We start from the raw sequence: 21,797 nt of genomic DNA, 5'->3' as shown, positions 1-21,797 counted from the left end.
TGGGTCCGGTTAACTAAACCAAATCATTCAAAAATACACTTTTGAAATTTATTTTTGAATAACTCAGCATTTAAAAACAAATTCCTAAATTTATCTTAAGGGAAGCAGCGTCAATTAGCTCGTAAATCTTTTTAAGATTGAGTTTGTTGGTCTCTTTCTTTGTATTACCGTGTTTGGTTTTGTTGACATTATCACCATGATTGCATCTTTCAATTGAAGAAGTCAAAAAAAAAAATATTTATACTACCCATTACAGAAACTGTATATTTAAAGTTTTAAACTAATCTAATAAAAATTGAATAAAAGAAAGGTAACAAAAATTGAGTTTCAGTATAAGGAAATAAGTATACGTATTGGGCCTTAATAATAGGCCCAGTAATAAATGAGATAGTAGTACTGTCCTAAATGAAAACGCATCTCGCTCCTTTTCGCCTAGAAGAAGAAGAAGCTTCAGAGCTGCCTAATGGTAACTAAAAGGGGATTCTCAGTCTGATCCTTGAGGTAAACATTGTCTTCTTTGATTAATCGATGTTAAGATTCCTTCCTCCACTCACCGATTCTGATAGGCTTTCACTGGCTGAGTGAATCTCTTGATGTTGCAGAATTTAGCTTATTTTAGCATCTATATTTTTATAGAAGAAGAATTTCTGATTAGGAAGGAAACAAAATGGAGCCAGGCCAACGAACAAGCAGCACTCCACCAAAAGAACAAATGCCCCAGGCCGCGGAGAAGAAAGGGAACCCATCTCAGTCTCCAGCAACCACCACTAATGTATATGTGCGTAGAAAAGTCGAGACTGACGCATCCAAAGACACTGTGACTAAGCAGCAGCCCAAGGCCAGCTCATCATCCATAGTACCACCACCTCCGGAATGGGAAGAGCGTTACCACCATCTACAAATGCTCCTAAACAAGCTTAATGATTCTGATCAGACCGATCATCATCTACACAGTGAGAGTCCAACAACCACTTTAAATAAAATTTTAAGCCTTTTTTATAAAACTGTTATTCTGAATGCTTTATATGTATGTTGAAGCGCTTTGGTCATTTTCCTCCGCGGAGCTTAGCAAGCATGCGGTTGACTTGGAGAAGAGGTCCATTCAGCTATCTCTCGAGGAAGGTACTGTTTAACCAGCAAACGTCAAGTCAATTCTTTTATTTGTAAGCTAGGAACCATCTGAATCGGAATATTTTTTTTTTTGTATTAACAAAGAAGTATTGTGTTGACAGCGAGGGAGATGCAGCGTGTAGCGGCTTTAAACGTGCTTGGAAGGTCTGTCAATACTCTAAAGTCTACATCCAATGAAGAGAGATATTGATGGGGGGGCTAGGCTGAGTCAGCACTTGTGGCTTTGCTTTTGTAATAGCCTTCCAAGCCAAAGTCTTCTTCTTAAGCCTCCTCCTGGTCCTGGGACAACTGTCACTTGGGGGTTAAATATCCCATTGTATTCGTGTGTCTACTACTTATAACATGTGCACTCATCCCAGCTCTCATATCTCATTCTACCAAGTCCAAGTATTTTATCTCTGTAGATGAAGATATTGAGTTTTTAAATTGGAGATAAAAATTTGCTAAATAACTATTAAGGAAACAATAAGTTTTGCACCTGTTTTTTCGATTTTAGCCGTTGACTACACTGTTGCGTGTTGTGTATCGGATGATGGAGCAGCCATGCTTACGTTTGTAGCTCCTTACTGACACAGCCGAGTTTTTCTAAGTTCTAAGTTCGATATCGAGCCACGAGCACCTGAGTGGTATTTTTTGCCAGAATATGGATTACTTGAAGAGTAAAGTTCATCCCGGCATGATTCAGGTAGTAATAAGTCTCCTCTTCGCTTTGGTTTGAGCACCACTACTTCTACTTCTTGGCAGGTGTTCTTGGGACACTGTGGAGTTCGTGATACAGATGGGAATGAGTTGCCTCGCCTCGTCTAGTGTATGTTTCTCGTGAGAAGCGGCCTGGATTTGGGCACCATGAGATAGCTTGAGCAATGAACTCTTTGTTAAGGATGAATCTGTTTCGTTAACTAGAATCCAGCCTTGTCCTTCTTCAAATTACCTATGTTATGTTTTTTTTTTTTCAAAATATCCTTTGGTAACAGTAACCTAGCTACTATGCTTAACGCTATGTCTAGGGATTCATGAAACGGTATTGTGAATTGTGACTGGCATTGTAAGCGTCGATTTGTTGCTGATCCTTTTTGTTTCATCAAGCTTTCCTTGACTGGACGTTAATATGGATCATTTATGTGTTTACCTTTTCTTGAAGATCCGTGTCTCTTCTGTTCTGTCAAACGCTCCTTGCCTTCTGAACGTAGATTAACTGTGATCTCTACATCAACAACGGCAAGGCGATTAGAGAAGCTACTATATGTTTCATGATGGATCCACAAATCTGGAAAGAAAGTTTGTTATGTTCAGTTTTCCTCAGAGATTTGACGGGATCGATAGACATGATCGATACTCTAATCGCAACGTTGTGTTCTTTTGATGTTTGTCTTTTGCTTCATTCTGTTTATGTTCTTACTTCTCTCCCTCCTTTCTCATTTGCCTTTTGGTGTGAAAACAGATTAACATGAAAGGTCCTGATGGGATACAAGGACCGATATACGTTGGGACAGGTTGTGTCTTTAGAAGACAAGCACTTCATGGTTTTGATGCACCAAAGAAGAAGAAACCACCAGGAAAAACCTGGGCCTAAATGGTGTTGTCTATGTTTTGGGTTGAGAAAGAAAGGACCTAAAGAGACATCAACGCAGATCCATGCTGTTGAGAACATCAGAGAAGGTGACATCGTTGCAGGTCAACAAAAACAACATTTCATGTTTGGTTTCTATCTTGTTGAAAAAATATATATATATATCGACTAAGATAGCTGCTTTTGATTGATTAGTTTGGTTAGTCTCCAGTTTTCGTTGCTTCTGCTGTTCTGAAAGATGGTGCAGTTCCTCGTAAACGCAAGCCCTGCGTGTTTGTTGAGAGAAGCCATTCAAGTTATTAGATAGGGATGCGAAGATAAAACCGAATGGGGAAAAGAGGTAACCTCATTACAAGGTTTTCAACATGTTAGAAAGTTGCAAAACTCCTTGTGATCTCATTCTACTTACTACTTACATGCAGATTGGGTGGCTTTACGGATCGGTTACAGAACAGAAGATATCTTTAACATGGATGGAGATCTTTATTACTGTATGCCAAAGCGTCCAGCTTTTAAAGGATCTGCTCCCATTACGTTCGGCTCTTGGCTCTGTGGAGATTTTCTTGGAGTTAGCACTAACTTCAAAGTCACGTCGAAAGCAGCAAACGATGGAGCTTTCTCTGAGCTTCACATCTTCAAATGGACGACTCTGTTGACTACCCTTCTGATCATAAACATCAACGGAGGTATTGTCGGATGCCATTAGCAATCTATTGGGGACCTCAGTTTGGGAAATTTTTCTATGCTTTTTGTGTCATTGTTCATTTATACCCATTCCTCAAGGGGTTGCTTGGGAAGCAAGATAGAATGCCTACGATTATTGTGGTTCTATTCTTCTTGCCTCAATTTTGACGCTCTTGTAGGTTAGTAGAGTTAAATCCGTTTGTGGCTAAAGGTGGACTAGTGTTAGAGATATGTGGTCTGAGCTGTGGAAACTAAACTCAGTAATAAGAAAACAAAGACTTACCGGCTGTTCCTTTTATCTTGCTGCAATGAGTTTTTCGAAAGTATAAAAAAATCTTAACTATACTTCGGAGTGAGAATGTTTAGCTGATTGATAAATAATGGAAAAAAAAAATCAAGAAAACAATTAAATAAATCTCATCAGACAACAAAAATCTCGAGGAAATCATATTCATGATTTTTATTAAACTCCCACAACCATAAGGCTAAACAATGCCAACCGAACCAACAAATGATTGTGTTCATTTCTTATTCCTTTTATTATTACTAGTGCAAAATTATTTTTAAAGTTTCTTTTTTTATTGTTTGTAAATGTTAAATTTTATACTAAATTTTCTTTGCGTCAGAAGTGCAAAATTATTTTTAAAGATACGCTTGTAAAGTACGCCTTTAAAGTTTGATAGCTCTTCCCCCTCCCTCACCTTACGCTTCAAACGGAAACTAGAAGCGAATGAAAAAAAAAACTAAAACAATACCAAGAGAGGAAAGAAGAAGCAACTGCAACAATTACACAAACAATAACATAACTAAACAAAAGGTTCACTAACTCAGAAAGAACCGAAACTTGGCCGAGGAAGCATTGCCACACGAGTTGAAGCCTTTGATAAGATATGATGAGATCACCTATTGGTAGAAATTGGTTTTTCTCGCAATGCTACTCCAAAAGATTGACTCTAAATACGCGCAGCTTTGCTAATACTAGCCGCTGCAACCGCTGGCCACAAGCCACATTTCTTCAGCTAAAAGTCATGAATATGATTTTGTGTCATCTTTGTGCAATCAATTTATTTTTAAAGTTATTATTATTATTATAAAAGTAAATCAGCTGAGTATAAAGTAAATATCGGTTTTTGTTCTGAACTCATTCATTCAACCGCTCTTTCTTTCTCTCCATGTTTCTTTAGCTTTCTTGAAAGATGAACATGGGAGCCAGCTGAGACTGCGAAGGAGACGACGCCATGGGAATGTCTCACTGACAATGAAACGCTTCTCTGTCTCTCTAGGGTTCCACACATTTCTTCGTCAGACATGCAAGCGCTTCCACACCGCTATGTTGCCTACATCTTGGACATCTTCTTTTGTGGGGATCAGCTCATGTGTTGTTTTTTTTTTAAAAGTGGCTCGTCTTCATTCATGGATGTGGAATTAGGGATCGCCATATGCATATTCTTTCTGTATGGCTAAGGTAATTTTTCATGTAAGAAATTATTCCTATTTGTTTGTCTATGTCTATCCACCAATGTCACGTGAAGTCTTTATATACTGAATTATCAATTCATAATCTCACGAGTTTTAGGGGTTATTTGTACGTGAATTCTCATGAATTTTGAAAATTTTGAGATTTCATTGTTAATGGTTATTTGATTTTAAAAATCTATGTAGAATTCATCTTATATATTAAAACAGAAGTCACAACCTTGATTCATGTGTGATTTGTTTAAAAATAGACCTAATTGACATATTTCTAAAAAGTCATGTTACATTTAATCTCTAATTTTATCATTTAAATTTTGGGCCTACCAAAAAAATTTGTTTGGCTATCAATAATTGGATTTAAACAATAGATGATCCATTGTATTTATAGATCCATTGTATTTATAGATAGTATAAATTAAATAGATATAATTTAATGTTGTAATACTATATATCTATATGTTAAATATTTAAATATTTGTCGAGGTTAACTTTTAAAATAATAAAGATTTTTTAAAAATAACATAAATCATATTATCTAACAATGATTAATCTTTACTACCTTAAATAAATGAAAACATATTTTAAACTATATATTTATTTTAAAAATTAAACATAAAATAAATATTTAATTATTTACTCGATAATATAAATATATGAAGCAAAAAGTTTATTTTCTTAAAAACTTTCTAAATTTGTGAAATGTTACAATATCTTTGAATATGAAAATAAAACAATATTTTACTAATCTTTTTATATATATAGTTACGATTTTAATAATGAAATAATAATCCAAATATATATATATATATATATATAGAAGAAGATACAAATACATGTGAACGTTTGAAATAATCTATTCAATGAAAAAATATACTGTAAATTTATTATGTTTAAAAAATTTATAGACACATATATATTATAATATAATTAGAATTGAAAACAAAATATTTATATAAAAATAAATGAAAACAAAAATCTGCGCGGTTGCGCGGTTCGAGATTTAGTTGTTATTGGTTTAAAAAATTTCAAAATCCATTAAAATCTCTTATTATGCAAAAAAAATTAGTTACTATTGATTCTCTAATTTTAACAAAATATAGTGTTATTGGAAGATGAATTTTATTCATTTTTACTCATAAGACTCAACTTTCAAAATATGATATGTAATCTTGTGATTTTCAAAATCCATGTGATAAAAAACTAGAAAACAAAAAAATTATTTTTACCAAATATACATTGCACCTTAAATCCAAATTATATGTCCAAAACTAAAATTCATTACATTTATATACATTTACATTTTATAATATATAATTGTTTTTATAAATAATTATCATTTTGAATATAAATATTAATAGTTACATTTATAAATATTAGTATTTTGAAAATATTTTTTAAAAATAGTTTCAAAAAAAATTTTGAATTTCAAAAAAAAAAACTGAGAGCCGGTTACGCGAATAAACCGGAGGTAAGAAAATATTTTGAAAAAAATATTCAAAATTATAAAAAATATTAAAAAATTCAAATTTGAAAACATATAATTCAAAATAATAAAAGAAACTTATTTATTCTTAATTTTTATTGTTTTATTACTTTAAATATATAAAGCAATGGGTAAAATTGTCTTTTTCCTTTTTCATGAAATTGTTTTCGTCATTTTTCTCTTTGAATGCTTTTTATGTGACAAAAACTTTAAAATGACTATTTAATAAAAAAAATCTAATTTTGTATGTATCACTTTTGTTTTCTTTTTAATTTGAAAGAAAAAAAAATAATAATGCTATATGAATTATATATTTATTTTACAAAAAGAATGATAAAAAAATAGGTAATACAAATTCATGAAAATCTATATTAATCCAAAAAAGTTATGATCAAATTTCATAAGCCAATATATATAAATTTCAAGTTATTATTCTCATATATATGTCCTAATGCAGTCAGGAATCCGTAAACTCTATAAAACCTATTTACATTATGAATTTGGCTTTAATTTTTTTTTTTTGATCAAAGGAATTTGGATAATATCTTTTGATATAATTTTGTTTTTAAAATAAGAGAAAATACGTATGCATATTTCCTTCTCTCTTATAACAAAATATTATAATTTTTTAATGTCTTTAAGCCAAACTGCTCGATTGGTGGAGAGAAACAAGCAGTTTTGGGTAATAGGAGGAGACTCTTCGCATCTATTTGCTCTGTTTCAACTTTCAAGGTTTGCCCAAGGTTCTAGCTGGAGTCAACGCTAACTTAACAGTTACGTCAAAAGCAGCAGACGATGGAGCTTTCTCTGAGCTTTACATCTCCAAATGGACGACTCTGTTGATTCCTCCGACGATACTTCAGATCATAAACATCGTCGGAGTTATTGTCGGTATTTCGGATGCCATTAGCAATGGTTATGACTCTTGGGGACCTCTGTTTGGGAGACTCTTCTTTGCTCTTTGGTCATTGTTCATTTGTCCATTTGTTCATTTATACCCATTACTCAAGGGGGTTGCTTGGGAAGAAAGATAGGATGCCTAGAATTATTGTGGTTTGTTTTTTTCTTCTCGATTCGATCTTGACGCTCTTATTGGTTAGAGTAATCCGTTTGTGGCTAAAGGTGGACCAGTGTTGGAGATATGTGGTCTGAACTGTGGAATTTAAAGCTCTGTAGTAAAACAAAACCTAACATGCTGTTTCATGGTGAAGATTTGAATATAAGCAGAAGAGTGAACGCGTGTTTCGAAAAGAAAAAAAAAAGCAGAAGAGTGAAGGAGTTTGTGTTGGAGATTTGGAAGCAGGTGTGTTGATGACGATGACGTGAACTCTGTTGGTGGTTGTTGGGTGGTATTGTGTTGTAACAAAGATGTGCAGTTTTTCTTACAAGTTTTAATTATTTTCCTGTTTTCCCATCTAAATAAATTATTTTATTTATAATGCTATAATATAGTTTATTTTTGGAGATTATATATAATCATAGATAGAGTTGTTTGCTTTTATTTTCTACTTTGTTAATAATGGATGTTAATGTTTTCCAGCTTTTATATATTCACTGTTTTCTAAGATTGTCTCCCATGTCTTTCTATTATTTTCTATATTTTTCTCAAAAAAAATAATTTTATTATAGAATTACTCTATTTTATGGAAAGAAAAAAAAAGGTTTGGCTTGGAGATATTCTAGTATACTCCCATTCACTTTTTTGGGCTGATTACTAAATAAATTAAATATTAAAACATTGATATTAATAGATTATCCCATTTCAAAATGCTTGCTCAAAAACATCTAAAGCCAAAGTTCAAAAGGAAAGCTGAATCTGGCGCCTGTGAAACCACCGGATGTCACGCAAAAGATGAGACGACGATCGGATTAGAACACGTCAGGTGAAACATAAGGGCCCCCAAATACGTGTATATGCCGTATTGAAAACGCAATGGCTATGCATGGACTCCATCAAATCGTATAATTGAAAGTCAAACGCATATCTCTCTTACAAAAAAAAGGAAAAATGAAATTTAGTAAAGGGCCTCATCAAAGATGGACACAAAGGAAGCCGTTGGATCAAGTAATTTAAACAAATCTTAAAGTCGGGTTACTAATCTTGACGGTTCAGGATGTAGTGATTAATTGATTTTTTTGGTCAAAAAGTTACTAAATTTTTTAAAATTTATTAATTCGGGTGCAAGAACAGCCAGGCGGTTGTTATCTGTTTTCAGTGGTTTCCTTTTTCATTTTCCTGGTTTAATAGTTTTCCCTTTTTTCTCCCTATTAATTTTGTTTCTTTTCTTATATAAAAGACGAGAAAAACAACAACGATACGCGTAAAAGTGATTAGAGTAGCAAAAGAAAAAGGAGTCGTCGAGAGATAAATATTCGATCGAGAATCAAGAGTGTCTTGTTGATTTGATTTATAAACGATCGATCAAATGGAGGTGATTGGTTTTACGAGAGAAACAGAAGTTGCGTTTTCGGAGACGGAGATGGAAGCGGCGGAGCAGCTAGTGCAGTTGAGGAAGATGATACGTTGAGTTGTTGCAGCGGTACAAGCTGGAGCATCAGCGAAGGCGGAAGCAATGCGAAGAGACATGAAAATGTTGTTAATTCGGAGAGTTATGATATGGTCGGAAAGAAGAAAAACAACGGCGTACGGATGATGCATAAGAATGTAACGGACGGACAAAGTTTTGTGACGGCAATCAAAGAAACCAACATCATCATAAGGAGAAATAAGAAAAAGAAGTTTCGGTTTCTCGCGAGTATTTACAGAGCGACGAATGAGATGAGGTAGCTAGCTAGTAAGGTTGGGGTTGATGGCTATTTACGTTTTAGTGACGTTGCCTAAATCGTGTTTTATGTCATTGTTTCCGCTTTTTGTATGTGATACGATCACATTAGCGTTTATTAATCAGAAGATGTGCTGGAAGCAAAAATGTTGCTTAATTTTTCTTCTAAAAACAACTGTCGCTTTAAATAAGGGTTTACGTTATGATATGTTTTCGCGCTAACAAAAAAAATATCATATGCCTAATGCACGCGGAAAATAATAAATTTTCATTGCATGAAATGTCCCATCGATTGAATAGAAGGCTATGATGATTAACAACTAACAAAATTTTACGAGTCACAACTACATATTACAAAAATGATCAATGGAAACAGTAATATATGATACTTCTGACTTAGAGACTTAAATACATTAGGACTAGATTCGTCAAAGCCGATTGTATATCTCCGCTTCATTATTCGTTTAATGAGATTCACGTACTTAACAAAAAAAAAATGATACTTTTTAAAAAAAATACGATACTTATACGATATTATCATATTTTGCCCAAAAAAAAGTTAGTTGAAGAAAAAATATTCTAAAGCTTCCACTATCACGTACTTATACATATTCTTAATTCGACAGAAATATTAAAAAAATTTGGTAGCATCTTTTTTTTTTTTTTTTTAACTTCACTTGCATTAACTTTAAGATCGAATGTGATCGTAATGTAACAGATGAGTAATACAATTAGGAACAAAATGATGATATAGAAAAGAAATGTTATTTGGAATCTCTTTCTTTGCTAGACCATCTGCCACTTGATTCCCTTCTCTTCCGATCCACGTAAATGATATGTCTTCAAACTTACTTTTCCACCAGTTCACTTCTCGAATCCAGTTATATCCCGTAAAATGAAGCACTTCATTGTTTAAGATTTTAATCATCTTGCTACAATCACTTTCAAACTGTACCTTCCTGTAACCTTTACTCCAGCAATTTTGCATTGCAATGATGAGAGCTTGTAATTCACTTTCCAATGCATTGTTAACATTGTTCCCATTGGCTTGTCCTGCTCCTTTGTATGTTCCATTTGAGTCTCTGATTACCCATCCTGCTGTACTCCTCTGTTGTTGAGCTGAAAAGGACCCATCAACATTGCATTTGACCCATCCTAAAGGTGGTTTGCGCCATCTACTTGCCATGCTCCTCCCATTAGTATTCCCTTATTTCATCCTTGTTTGATCATTATTTTACAAATTCCATTCTTTCCCATCATCCTGAGCCAGTTGTATTACTCGCTCCCAGTGAATACTTTTTTGTTGGAATATAAGTACATTACGACTCTTCCAGATCCTCCAAAGAATCCAAATTGGCAAATTTTGATAGTGGCTTAGTCTTGTTGATGTTGAAAATTGTAGACAGACATCAATCTTTTCTTCGAAAGTACTAGTTGGGCTGTTGATGATGTTGTTTGATATCCCAGATCTTCTCCATATCTTCTGTGCATACGGGCATTCAAAAAATAGATGATTCTCTGTTTCTAGAGCAGAACAACACCTCCTGCATTGCCCTTCTCTAATAATATGTTTTCTTTGTAAATTAGATACTGTTGCCAACGCCCTAGAAGTCATTTTCCATAGAAAATGTTTAATCTTTGATGTAGTATTTGTTTTCCAAATCCTTTGTTTGATGTTCGCATTTCCATAGATCTCTTGGCCACCATTATAACCTGGTAGATGTGTTGCAAGCCAATATCCAGATTTGACACTGTAAATACCGTTATCATTATAACTCCATCCCAGGAGATCCAGCTCTGCCCTTGCACTAATCTTCAAATTCAGTATTTTGTTGACATCTTCTGGGTGAACTTCACTCATGACTTTGTGGACATTCCAACTGCCGCCTCCTTCATTAATGAATGTTTGCACCTTTACATTTGATGTATCTCCATTGGTTGAACGAGGTGCTCTTGGTGGGTGTTCAGGAATCCACGGGTCATGCCACATCTGAGTATTGTTACCTTTGCCAATGATGATTCTCATCCCCTTGTTGAGTAGTTCTTTTCCAAACAATATAGATTTCCAAGCATAAGAAGAATTGTTCTTCAGTTGTGCTGTTAAGATCGTTCCATTTGGAAAATATCTTGCCTTTAAAATCCTAGCCACTAAACAACTTGGATTCTGTAATATTCTCCAAGCTTGCTTAGCTAGGAGTGCCTGATTGAAGCATTCCAAGTCTTTGAAACCGAGACCTCCTTCCCTTTTTGGTTTACTCACTCGTTTCCAAGCATACCAGTGCATTCCTTTATTGTCTCCAGCTGCCCACCAAAACTTTGCCAATATACCGTTGATATGTTCACAGATTTCTTTTGGTAATCTGAAAATATTCATAGAGAATATAGGCATTGACAAAGCAATGGATTTTATCAGGACCTCTTTCCCCCCCAGTGATAGTTGTTGCTGTTTCCACCTTTGAGTAACAGCTCTCACTTTATCAGTGATATATGCAAACATATCTGCTTTTTTGCCTCCTATTTGCTCCGGTAATCCCAGGTACTTGCCAATACCTCCAACATTATGTATTTGTAGTATGTTTCTCATCCTGTTTTGAGTTTCCGGTGAGACCTTCTTCCCAAAAGTAATAGACGATTTGTTGAAGTTGATAGCTTGTCCCGAGACCTTTTCGTACAGTCCAAAGATTTGTTTAAGCTTGTCTGCTGCCTTCTTGTTTGCCAATGTAAAGAAAAGAGAATCATCTGCAAAAAGCAAATGATTCACAGCCGGAGCTTGGATTGCAATTTTGACTCCTAGTAGACTCCTATCTTCCATGGCACGGTTCATGAGATGAGATAAAGCCTCTGCACAGAGTATGAATAGATAGGGAGATAGGGGATCTCCCTGTCTTATCCCTCTTGCCGGATTGATATGGCCTTCGGGGGATCCATTGATTAGCACCGAGTAGTTCACAGTTCTGACACAGGCCATTATCCATCTGATCCATTTCCTTTCAAATCCCATCCTCTCCATTATCTCCTCCAGGAAACTCCATTCTAACCGGTCATAGGCCTTTGTAATATCTGTCTTTATAGCCATATATGACTTTGCTTGTCTCTTCCTTGCTTTAAGTGAATGAAATATCTCATGTGCCACTAAGATATTATCTGTTATCATTCTACCCGGAATAAAAGCAGTTTGATTCTCAGTGATGATGCTCCCCAAATGCCTCTTTAAACGGTTAACAAGTATTTTGGAGATAATTTTGTAAGAAACGTTGCATAAGGCTATAGGTCTGAACTGAGACATACCAGTGGGTGGATAGACCTTTGGGATTAAACAGATATTTGTATGATTTAGTTGTCTGTCAAGCTCCCCTCTTTCAAAGAAATCCGCTACTTCTTGCATAATTTCTGGTTTGAGATCTTCCCAAAACTGATGATAAAACACTGCTGAGAAACCATCAGGTCCTGGAGCCTTGTGAGGTCCTATATCAAATGCAGCTTGTTGTATCTCTGCCATTGTAACTCCTTGAGTTAAGTCCGCATTCATCTCAGGAGAAACTCTGGAATGAAAACCTGTGAAGACCTCATCGTATACACCTTGATCAACTGGAGAAGAGGAGTAAAGATCCTCAAAATACTTTACTGCCACTTCAGAAACTTCTTTGTGACCCTTTCTTCTCACTCCATTTTCATCTTGGATCGTTGTGATTGTGTTTCGAATTCTTTTCCCGCGAGCAACAGCATGAAAGTATTTGGTGTTTCTATCCCCAGCACGAAGCCACTGAGTTCGGCTCTTCTGTTTCCAAAAGATTTCCTCCTCTAAGTATGCTTCATTGAGTTCTTTCTTTAGCTCAGTCCGTGCTAGTAACGACAAAGAGCCTGTAGTGATCGCCATATCTAATCGACTCCTTAATAAGTTGATTTTGTCCGAAGAATTCACTCTGTTGCTTCTTTTCCAAGTTGAAATATGTTGTCTACATCTCCCCAATCTCTGAGCCAACGGAATTCTAATAAGTTGCATTTGACCGTTACCATTCCATCCTCTCTTAACTGTATTTTTGAAGCCTTCTTTGCCAACCATTCTATTATCAAATCGAAACCTTCCCCTTGGTCTCTCATGGTCATAAGCAATATAGGTGATTAGAGGCCGATGATCTGATTCCCCAATCTCCAAGAACTCAGTATCAGATCCTGGGTATTCTGTCAACCAGCAAGGATTTGCCATTGTCCTATCCAAACAACATTTGACCTGATGTAGACCTCTCTGCCCCACCCATGAAAATCTATTTCCAATACTCCTGAGGTCTTTGAAGTCACATGTACGCATCATAGTTTTGAAATTGTGGAATGAAGCTTCAGGTCTAACACGCCCACCTTCTTTCTCATGGTTACCTCGAATTTCATTAAAGTCACCCAAAGCAAACCATGCTTGTTGTTGTCTGCTAGTACTAAGTCTTTGTAGCTTTTCCCAGGTGTGGTGTCTTAGAGCCGGATTTGGGTGACCGTAAACAAAGGAAAAATAGAAAGGATTTTCATTGATTCTTCCAACTTTACAATCTACTAGATTAGGAGAAGCACTAAGAACTGAAAGCTGTACATTGGAATTCCAAAACACAACTAAACCTCCGCTTGATCCGACTGGAGGAACCGTAGCATAAGAAAGAAATCCTAACTGAGCACCAACATCCCTGATGTAGTCATCTTGTTGCTTTGTTTCAGAAAGACATATGATGTCCAAGAGATACTTGTGATGTATCTCTTTTAGGCGTCGAACTGTCGAGTCAATGCCTAAACCTCGACAGTTCCAACAGAGAACTCTCATGGAGGAAGAGGTGGTTCTGGGCCCACCGCGCCTCTCACTGGTGTGTTGGTTCTTCCCGCTTCATTAGTGTCACCTCCCATGACATCACTCGGTGGAGAAACAGTCTTCTTCCTCTTTGTGTCTTGTGCTCCACTTGACTCTCCAGCAAAGTACTTTGATCCGTTTGCATTCTCATCTGTAAGCCATGTTTTCCTCTTGCTTCCAATCTCATAATCAGAAGTCCCAATCTGTCTAACCGGATAGGGGTAGTAGTCATTCTCATCGTAAAGTTCATCAGAGAAGATCGTCCGCTTCCCTGTTCCATTCCAGAGCTCATCATCTTCTGCATCCTCTTCCAGCATTTCATTGTGTCTCTCCGGTTCATCTTCCTCCGGTGCATCAGCCGCGGCCTCATTACCCCGAACCGCTTCTTCATTAATCTCTTCAATAATCACTCCTTGGTTCTGTGGTAACTCAACGTTCTCATTATCATCTCCACTATCATCGTCTTCATCACCATCTCCTGGACCTCCATTCTGAATGACACAGGCCCCAGTGTCATGCGTTAGCATACCACAAGTTTCACAGAAACCTCTAAGACGCTCGTACTGGAACTTCAGCAGAGTGTTGACTCCCAGTTGGAATTGGTAATTCCTTTGGAACTTCAGGGGGTGAGAAACATCCCAGTTGATTCTTACACGGACAAACTCCATTCTTGCTCCTGATTCTTCATTGTAGTCCATTTGAATGTATTGCCCAATAGTACGAGCAATGTTGAGAATAACTTCTCGATTCATGTACTGTAATGGAATCCCCCGAATTTGAATCCAGAAAGGAATGAAATTGAGCAGCGCCATGTCCATGAGAGGAGTCCATCTTTGTAGTACAAGCATGCGATCCGCATAGGCCCAAGGACCTCGTCGAATCACCGTTTCCATCGCTTCTTCAGACGGGAACACAAACTGGAAACGTCGTGCTTCAATTGTTCGCCCCCGAACAATCCCTTCAAGTCCCCAGTTACGAGGCATAGTGGCAACAACTGCTCGGAGATTCTGTCGTCTCGGCATTACTGGTCGTCCCACCAAGATGAAACGGTTTTCTTCAGCCGCCTGCCTAACCACTTCCTGTGGTAATACGAAAGGAGCGTCATTTGCCCCCAGATCAATGTCTTGTAGAGCTCTTCTTAAATTGTTAGCCATCGCTGGGGTTTTTGTGAGAAATTGCCAGTAGAGTAGTAATTTGTTTGGAGAGAATAGAAACAGGAATCGTATGAACCCTAATCCATGAATTGGGTGTATAAATACCCGAAAGCCCCAATTTTTGGGAGTATCCACTTCATCACAATAGAACGTGGGTTCTATCATGGGCATAACTGACATCATGGAGGAGACATATGGAGAAACCACCACATTATCAAAAGATTCCTCTCCAACCACCGTGATAGTGGTGAGTAACTGTCGCAAAAAGAACCAGGAAAAAATCGCCTTTAGAGTCGCCATTATCTTGTGATTAGAATTTTTATTTATCTTTTTATATTGGTAGCATCTTCTTTATCTCTGAAAAAAGGCAAAGAAATTCTCAAAATGAATTTTATAAACTTACAAACATTTACATTCAATAATTTAATTGGTCATTTAAAAAAAAACTTAATTGCTACGATTTAGATCTTAAACATCATCTTATAATATGGGCCCAATGAAACAACGGGCTGTGTAAATCACATTCACGGATAGGGATGTCAAGTTGGGCGGCCACACCCAAATGGGTGTGTACAGTTGGGCCATTTAACACCCATACCCAAAAACACCCACACCCATTTAATACCCATACCCAAAAACACCCACACCCAAGTTAGCCCATACCCATTGGAAATAACCCAAGACCACCCATTATTATTCTTTTTAACAATTAGCTCAATTTTGTTCATAATCAATTATTGTAAACTCAACTTACAAACTTATATACTTATAGAAAATAAAAATTATAGAAAATTTATATAAACTCAATCTAAACTCAATTTTAATGTCATTGAAAATTTCTGAATACAAATGTGATGTAAATTAAATTCAATAGACTTCAGTTTTTCATAACTCTCTGTTTTATGTAAAAAAAAAGTTATAACTTTGCTCAAATTTTTATCAAAATTCTCAAATTATTTCCCATTCCACCTCCTGATTCATTTCCCAAAATATCCCATACACAAGCAAATACATATTAAATCTACCAGAGAACATGACAAAGATCACCAAAGCTTGCTTATCTAATCTATAGCACAACCATTTCTTCTCTGAGTTTTGTTCCTAAAGCTAGTAGATACCTGTCAAAGATTAAGGCTCTGAAGGGTTTTTCTGCAGTTTCAGGAGGTGGAGGTATCCTTTGCCGAGCAGAGTATTGCTTTGCTACAGTCTTAACTCAATAACCTACACAAACAACCAGCAAAGAATCACAAAGCAAAGTTAAAAGGCCATAACCAAATTATTATCTGAATGACTGCAAGTAACAGGTAAAGAATAACTGTCAAGTTACACACATAACAAGAGAGCTGTATAAATAAGTACACAATTCAAAGAATATTCCCCAAATACATACACTTTAGAGTGCAATGAAGACCTCTTGTACTCCAGAAACTCTGAGTATATCCATGCTATGAAAACAGGGATGACTCCGAGCAGAAACGAAGCCTGCATTTAAAGAGAAATACAATACACGTCAACCCAAAACCAAATCTCAAGTGTGCATCGTTTCTGAACCCAAAACAAAACAATATTCTAAACGATTCATCATCATCATCAGCACTAGAGTAAACAATGGAAACAATGGAAACGAGATTATCATCCACAAAACCCACAAAACCCACAACACCCACAACACAGAAAGTAGAGAAATCGCAAGATCAGAGCTAAAATCGAATCATACCTGAAATTGTAGAGAAATGAAGAAGGGAATCGATGGGAGGGAAGAGAGAATCGTATGGATTGATGAACACAAGAACAGTAGACGAAGAGAAATCTGGGAGGAGAAAATCGTTGGTTGCAGAGAGAATCGCGAGAGAGAAGAAAAGAATCGGGAAAATTATTTCTGATTGATTTTTTCCCAAATTCTCTAAACCCTAGAAATTAAGTTTTTGGGCCAGCCCAACACCCATTTGGTTTGGACCAGTTAACCCATGGGCAAAATAGGTCTCTAACCCAATTGGACAATTAATTATTTGGGTATGACCATCACCCATCCATGTTTGTTTAGAATGGGTTAGCCCATGGGTGGCCCAACCAATTGACACCCCTATTCACGGATCCCCATGAGCCAGGGGACCCACATTCAGCGCTTCAAGTTTCTCTTGTTTATCAATTTACCCGCCACTTGACTTCCAAGAGAAGCTCTCACGTTTCCTTATCTCGAAAGCTGGCGGGAAAATCTCAAAACTTTCGCGCGGGGCAAAAAAGTCAAAATCAAAAAACAAAAACAAAAGGCACAAAGAAACCCTAGCCCACCCACTTGTGCTCCTTCCCTCTCTCCACTCTAAATCTATTTAGCACACTGTGCGTGACGTTCCCTCTTCTCTCTTATCACCAGACTCACTCAAACACACACACACACGCCCACCAACTGTTCGATAGAAGAAAGATGTACGTTGTGAAGCGTGACGGAAGGCAGGAGACTGTCCACTTCGACAAGATCACCGCGCGTCTTAAGAAGCTTAGCTATGGCCTCAGCGTTGACCACTGCGACCCTGTCCTCGTCTCCCAGAAAGTCTGCGCCGGTGTCTACAAAGGCGTCACCACCACTCAACTCGACGAGCTAGCCGCCGAGACCGCCGCTGCTATGACCGCTAATCATCCTGATTACGCCTCCGTTAGTTCTTAATCCTTTTTTTTTTAAATTTCAATTGGATTATACTAGATTGCATCTTCCTGATTTGATTGTTGATTGATGTGTACCCAATAGAGAACTGTAATCAAGCTTTTTGATTGTTTCAATGGTTATGTATCAGTTGGCTGCAAGGATTGCTGTGTCTAATCTCCACAAGAACACTAAGAAGTCGTTTTCTGAGACGTGAGTTTTGTTTTTGTTCTTTATATCAGTGATTGATATGAGTTGACATTGATGTATTTTGGGTATCTTCTTCAGGATTAAGGATATGTACAATCATGTCAATGAGAGATCTGGACTTGCATCCCCTCTAATTGCTGATGATGTGTTTGAGATCATTATGAAGGTATTTTGACACTCAAGTCTTGATTCTACGAGGATTTAGATGAATAGTTTGCTGAATTGTGTGTTTCTTTGGTTGTTTCAGAATGCTACACGTTTAGACAGTGAAATCATTTATGATCGTGATTTTGAATATGACTACTTTGGGTTCAAAACTCTTGAGAGGTCATACCTCTTAAAAGTCCATGGGAAAGTCGTTGAAAGGCCGCAGCACATGCTCATGAGGGTTTCTGTTGGCATTCACAAAGAAGACATTGATTCCGCAATCAAAACTTACCATTTAATGTCTCAGAGATGGTTTACTCATGCGTCTCCGACTCTCTTCAATTCAGGAACTCCAAGAGCTCAGGTAATATTCTTATATCTCCGTTTATAATGGAACTTGTTTCTGCATTCGTTTTACTGATGTGCGGTTTGAAATGTTTGGATATTGCAGCTAAGCAGCTGCTTCCTGATCTGCATGAAGGATGATAGCATCGAGGGAATATATGATACGTTGAAAGAGTGTGCAGTTATAAGTAAATCAGCTGGGGGTATCGGTGTTTCAGTTCACAACATCCGTGCAACTGGAAGTTACATTCGTGGCACAAATGGAACATCTAATGGTATTCTTCCAATGCTGCGTGTTTTCAATGATACTGCTCGCTACGTTGACCAAGGAGGAGGCAAGAGAAAGGGTATACATTTCATGGCCTAGTATTATCATGATCGTTTCTGAATTGCTAGTTCAGTTTGTCTTATGTATATTTATTTTGCAATTGGTTAAGGAGCCTTTGCTGTATATCTGGAGCCATGGCATGCTGACATTTTTGAGTTTCTGGAACTCCGGAAGAATCATGGGAAGGTACCCTCGCGAGATCACTCACTTTCCCTACAATATAGTTTGGAATTTGTTAATTCACTCTCACATTATGCTTTATTTTATATTTGTTCTATTCCAGGAAGAACACAGGGCTAGAGACTTGTTTTATGGTCTTTGGATACCGGATCTTTTCATGGAAAGGGTCCAGAGTGATGGGCAGTGGTCACTCTTCTGTCCTAATGAAGCTCCAGGTCTAGCAGATTGTTGGGGTACAGATTTTGAGAGATTGTACACTCAGTATGAAAAAGAGGTGAGTGATTTCATCTTCGGTTATACTACTTCACTTTCAGAATTCAAACTCTTGCATAATACAAGCTATTTCTTAATCCATGGATTTGAACCATTTCTGGTTGTTTTTATCTATAGGGTAAGGCTAAGAAAGTTGTCCAGGCACAGCAGCTCTGGTACGAAATCTTGACATCCCAAGTAGAAACAGGGACACCATACATGCTCTTCAAGGTAAGCAACTGTCGTAACTATATAGCAACTCTGTATAATTATATAACCTCAGCTTCTCACTCTTTCTTTTTGAAATTTTTATTGTAGGATTCATGTAACAGGAAAAGCAACCAGCAAAATCTGGGGACCATAAAATCTTCTAATTTATGCACTGAAATCATCGAGTACACAAGTCCAACAGAGACTGCTGTGTGCAATCTTGCATCTATTGCTTTACCCCGGTTCGTCAGGGAGAAGGTGAGTTGAAAATGGTGTTTTAGTGTTTGATATTGCTTTGTTACTTAGTGCTTGACTCTTGACATTTCCTGCATCTCACAACAGGATGTCCCCTTGGACTCACATCCATCGAAGATCGTAGGCAGTTTGGGCTCAAAGAATCGTTACTTTGATTTTGACAAGCTAGCCGAGGTCAGCACGGTTTTTTTAGCTCATTTCGATTAGCTTCCATGTCTGCAATTTTGATGTTGACGTTTTTGCTATAATCTGTATCTTCAGGTGACTGCAACCGTTACTGTAAATCTCAATAAGATTATTGATGTGAATCACTATCCTGTGGAGACGGCCAAAACTTCAAACATGCGTCATAGGCCTATCGGTATTGGTGTACAAGGTCTTGCAGATGCATTTATCCTTCTCGGAATGCCATTTGATTCCCCTGAGGTAAACTTCTAGCACAAGTGAATCAAGCTTTCAGAGTAGTTTTGTTCTCTGGTCTGAGCAGCTTTTTTTGCAATAATCTCAGGCTCAACAACTGAACAAAGACATATTTGAAACCATATACTACCATGCGCTCAAGTCATCTTCAGAGATTGCTACTAAGGAAGGTACATACGAGACATACCAAGGAAGTCCTGTGAGTAAGGTATGTATCATAATCTGAACAAGCATTTAAAAAAAAAAATATGTTCAACATTGTCATAAGCTCTTCTTGTTGCTAACTGCTTGGCTGGCGTCTGGGATGATTTTTGTAGGGTATTCTTCAACCTGACATGTGGAATGTAACTCCTTCTGACCGCTGGGACTGGGCTGCTCTCAGGGATATGATATCAAAGAATGGAATTCGAAATTCTCTTCTAGTAGCACCAATGCCAACTGCTTCAACCAGCCAGATTCTTGGGAATAATGAATGCTTTGAACCGTATACCTCAAATATTTATAGTCGCAGAGTCTTGAGGTATGTTGTTGTTCAAGCAGATAAGAGTGTTTCACAAAGTTATGTTTATGCTTTTCTCCGAGGCTTAATCATGGTCTTTCCTTGTATTGTCAGTGGTGAGTTCGTAGTTGTGAACAAGCATCTTCTTCACGACTTGACTGACATGGGACTCTGGTCTCCTACTCTGAAAAACAAGATAATATATGAGAATGGTTCTGTTATTAACGTCCCAGAGATTCCTGATGAGTTAAAAGCAATTTACAGGTAGAGATTTTGCTCATTCTTTTATGCTCTGGTTACTTTATGCTGTTCCTGTTGTTTAACCTATTTTGCAAAAATTGATTCAGGACTGTTTGGGAGATTAAGCAGAGAACAGTGGTTGATATGGCAGTTGATCGTGGATGCTTTATAGATCAAAGCCAAAGTTTGAATATACACATGGACAAACCCAACTTTGCGAAACTCACTTCCTTACACTTCCACACTTGGAAAAAGGTAACAACTTATCTTTAAGCTGTACTTAAAACTCTCGATATTATTGCGAGTAGGAATGTTTCAATGTGATTGCATCAATCGATCTCACAAGTGTTATTGTTGTGAATATCAAAAAGGGTTTGAAAACGGGAATGTACTACTTGCGATCACGTGCTGCAGCAGATGCGATTAAGTTTACAGTAGACACAGCAATGCTAAAGGTAAACAACCAACACTGTTCTGTCTTAGTTACCTAGACAGTGAAATTGACATTTGCTTGTGATGCAGGAGAAGCCAGATGTAAGCAAAGAAGATGAAGGAACAGAAGAAGACAATGAGACGAAGATGGCACAGATGGTTTGCTCTTTGACAAACCGTGAGGACTGTCTCTCTTGTGGAAGTTAAAAACACAAACAGAATAAGATACAAAGTTGATCAAACAAGTGTGCTTGCGTCTCTGTTACATTTGTGTTTGATGTGTGTAGTGTTAAGTACAATATAACGTAATCTAGTTTCTATAAGATTGTCTTGTTATTCTTGTGTGAAAGTTAAACAAGTGTCATTCTTTTAGAACTCTGTAACAGTAAGAAGTTGTCCTCGTTTTCTTTTTAATAAAATATCTTGGTTTTAGGAATTAGACCAAACGAAATAGTCCTGCAGTTTCACAAATTTTATACCTCTAGTATCTGATACGTTATTCTATCAATTTTGTTAAAACATTAAATTA

The 21,797-nt window shown here is 36.9% G+C and overlaps 4 protein-coding genes and 1 pseudogene across 6 annotated transcripts; 3 read left to right on the top strand and 2 right to left on the bottom strand.

Moving 5' to 3' along the window:
* Positions 1-385: 385 nt before the first annotated feature.
* Positions 386-1,623, top strand: LOC106359969. Of its 3 annotated transcripts, none has more exons than XM_013799585.3 (4): positions 386-501; positions 603-953; positions 1,039-1,122; positions 1,233-1,623. In XM_013799585.3, exons 2-4 carry the CDS (start codon positions 668-670, stop codon positions 1,319-1,321), a joined length of 459 nt encoding a protein of 152 aa, XP_013655039.2. In that variant the 5' UTR covers positions 386-501; positions 603-667; the 3' UTR covers positions 1,322-1,623. The 3 variants fall into 3 exon arrangements, with proteins under 3 accessions (XP_013655039.2, XP_013655040.2, XP_013655041.2); XM_013799586.3 differs by having other exon boundaries at positions 394-501; positions 637-953; XM_013799587.3 differs by having other exon boundaries at positions 408-501; positions 656-953.
* A 7,138-nt stretch (positions 1,624-8,761) lies between these two features.
* Positions 8,762-9,548, top strand: LOC106359102 (annotated as a pseudogene).
* A 443-nt stretch (positions 9,549-9,991) lies between these two features.
* LOC125576957 lies at positions 9,992-13,931 on the bottom strand. The gene is made up of 3 exons (XM_048737515.1): positions 10,841-13,931; positions 10,083-10,246; positions 9,992-10,030 (listed from the first exon to the last, which is right to left on the bottom strand). The coding sequence occupies exons 1-3, from the start codon at positions 13,929-13,931 to the stop codon at positions 9,992-9,994; spliced, it is 3,294 nt and encodes a 1,097-aa protein (XP_048593472.1).
* Positions 13,928-15,109, bottom strand: LOC125576956. Its single transcript, XM_048737514.1, has one exon. It carries the CDS (start codon positions 15,107-15,109, stop codon positions 13,928-13,930), a length of 1,182 nt encoding a protein of 393 aa, XP_048593471.1.
* A 2,297-nt stretch (positions 15,110-17,406) lies between these two features.
* Positions 17,407-21,704, top strand: LOC106361503 (ribonucleoside-diphosphate reductase large subunit). Its single transcript, XM_048737866.1, has 17 exons — positions 17,407-17,762; positions 17,902-17,963; positions 18,039-18,126; positions 18,208-18,471; positions 18,559-18,799; positions 18,890-18,966; positions 19,064-19,234; positions 19,351-19,443; positions 19,531-19,680; positions 19,765-19,851; positions 19,939-20,103; positions 20,186-20,305; positions 20,415-20,617; positions 20,711-20,860; positions 20,944-21,091; positions 21,208-21,291; positions 21,359-21,704. The coding sequence occupies exons 1-17, from the start codon at positions 17,535-17,537 to the stop codon at positions 21,473-21,475; spliced, it is 2,448 nt and encodes an 815-aa protein (XP_048593823.1). The 5' UTR covers positions 17,407-17,534; the 3' UTR covers positions 21,476-21,704.
* Positions 21,705-21,797: the final 93 nt, after the last annotated feature.

This window comes from Brassica napus, chromosome A8 (genome assembly GCF_020379485.1).
Source record: "Brassica napus cultivar Da-Ae chromosome A8, Da-Ae, whole genome shotgun sequence".
Lineage (NCBI taxonomy): Eukaryota > Viridiplantae > Streptophyta > Magnoliopsida > Brassicales > Brassicaceae > Brassica > Brassica napus.
Note: the sequence above shows the minus strand (reverse complement) of the source record. Positions and strands in the feature narration are given on the sequence as shown.

Coding starts and splice junctions, on each gene's coding strand:
- LOC125576957 (XM_048737515.1), bottom strand. CDS start 13,931: ATGAGAGTTCTCTGTTGGAACTGTCGAGGTTTAGGCATTGACTCGACA. Junction 10,247..10,840: donor GCTTGCAACACATCTACCAG/GTTATAATGGTG, acceptor GGTCCTTTTCAG/CTCAACAACAGAGGAGTACA. Junction 10,031..10,082: donor GGAGTAAAGGTTACAGGAAG/GTACAGTTTGAA, acceptor TAAACAATGAAG/TGCTTCATTTTACGGGATAT.
- LOC106361503 (XM_048737866.1), top strand. CDS start 17,535: ATGTACGTTGTGAAGCGTGACGGAAGGCAGGAGACTGTCCACTTCGAC. Junction 17,964..18,038: donor AAGAAGTCGTTTTCTGAGAC/GTGAGTTTTGTT, acceptor TATCTTCTTCAG/GATTAAGGATATGTACAATC. Junction 20,618..20,710: donor TATAGTCGCAGAGTCTTGAG/GTATGTTGTTGT, acceptor TTGTATTGTCAG/TGGTGAGTTCGTAGTTGTGA.
- LOC106359969 (XM_013799585.3), top strand. CDS start 668: ATGGAGCCAGGCCAACGAACAAGCAGCACTCCACCAAAAGAACAAATG. Junction 954..1,038: donor GACCGATCATCATCTACACA/GTGAGAGTCCAA, acceptor TGTATGTTGAAG/CGCTTTGGTCATTTTCCTCC. Junction 1,123..1,232: donor TCAGCTATCTCTCGAGGAAG/GTACTGTTTAAC, acceptor TTGTGTTGACAG/CGAGGGAGATGCAGCGTGTA.
- LOC125576956 (XM_048737514.1), bottom strand. CDS start 15,109: ATGGCTAACAATTTAAGAAGAGCTCTACAAGACATTGATCTGGGGGCA.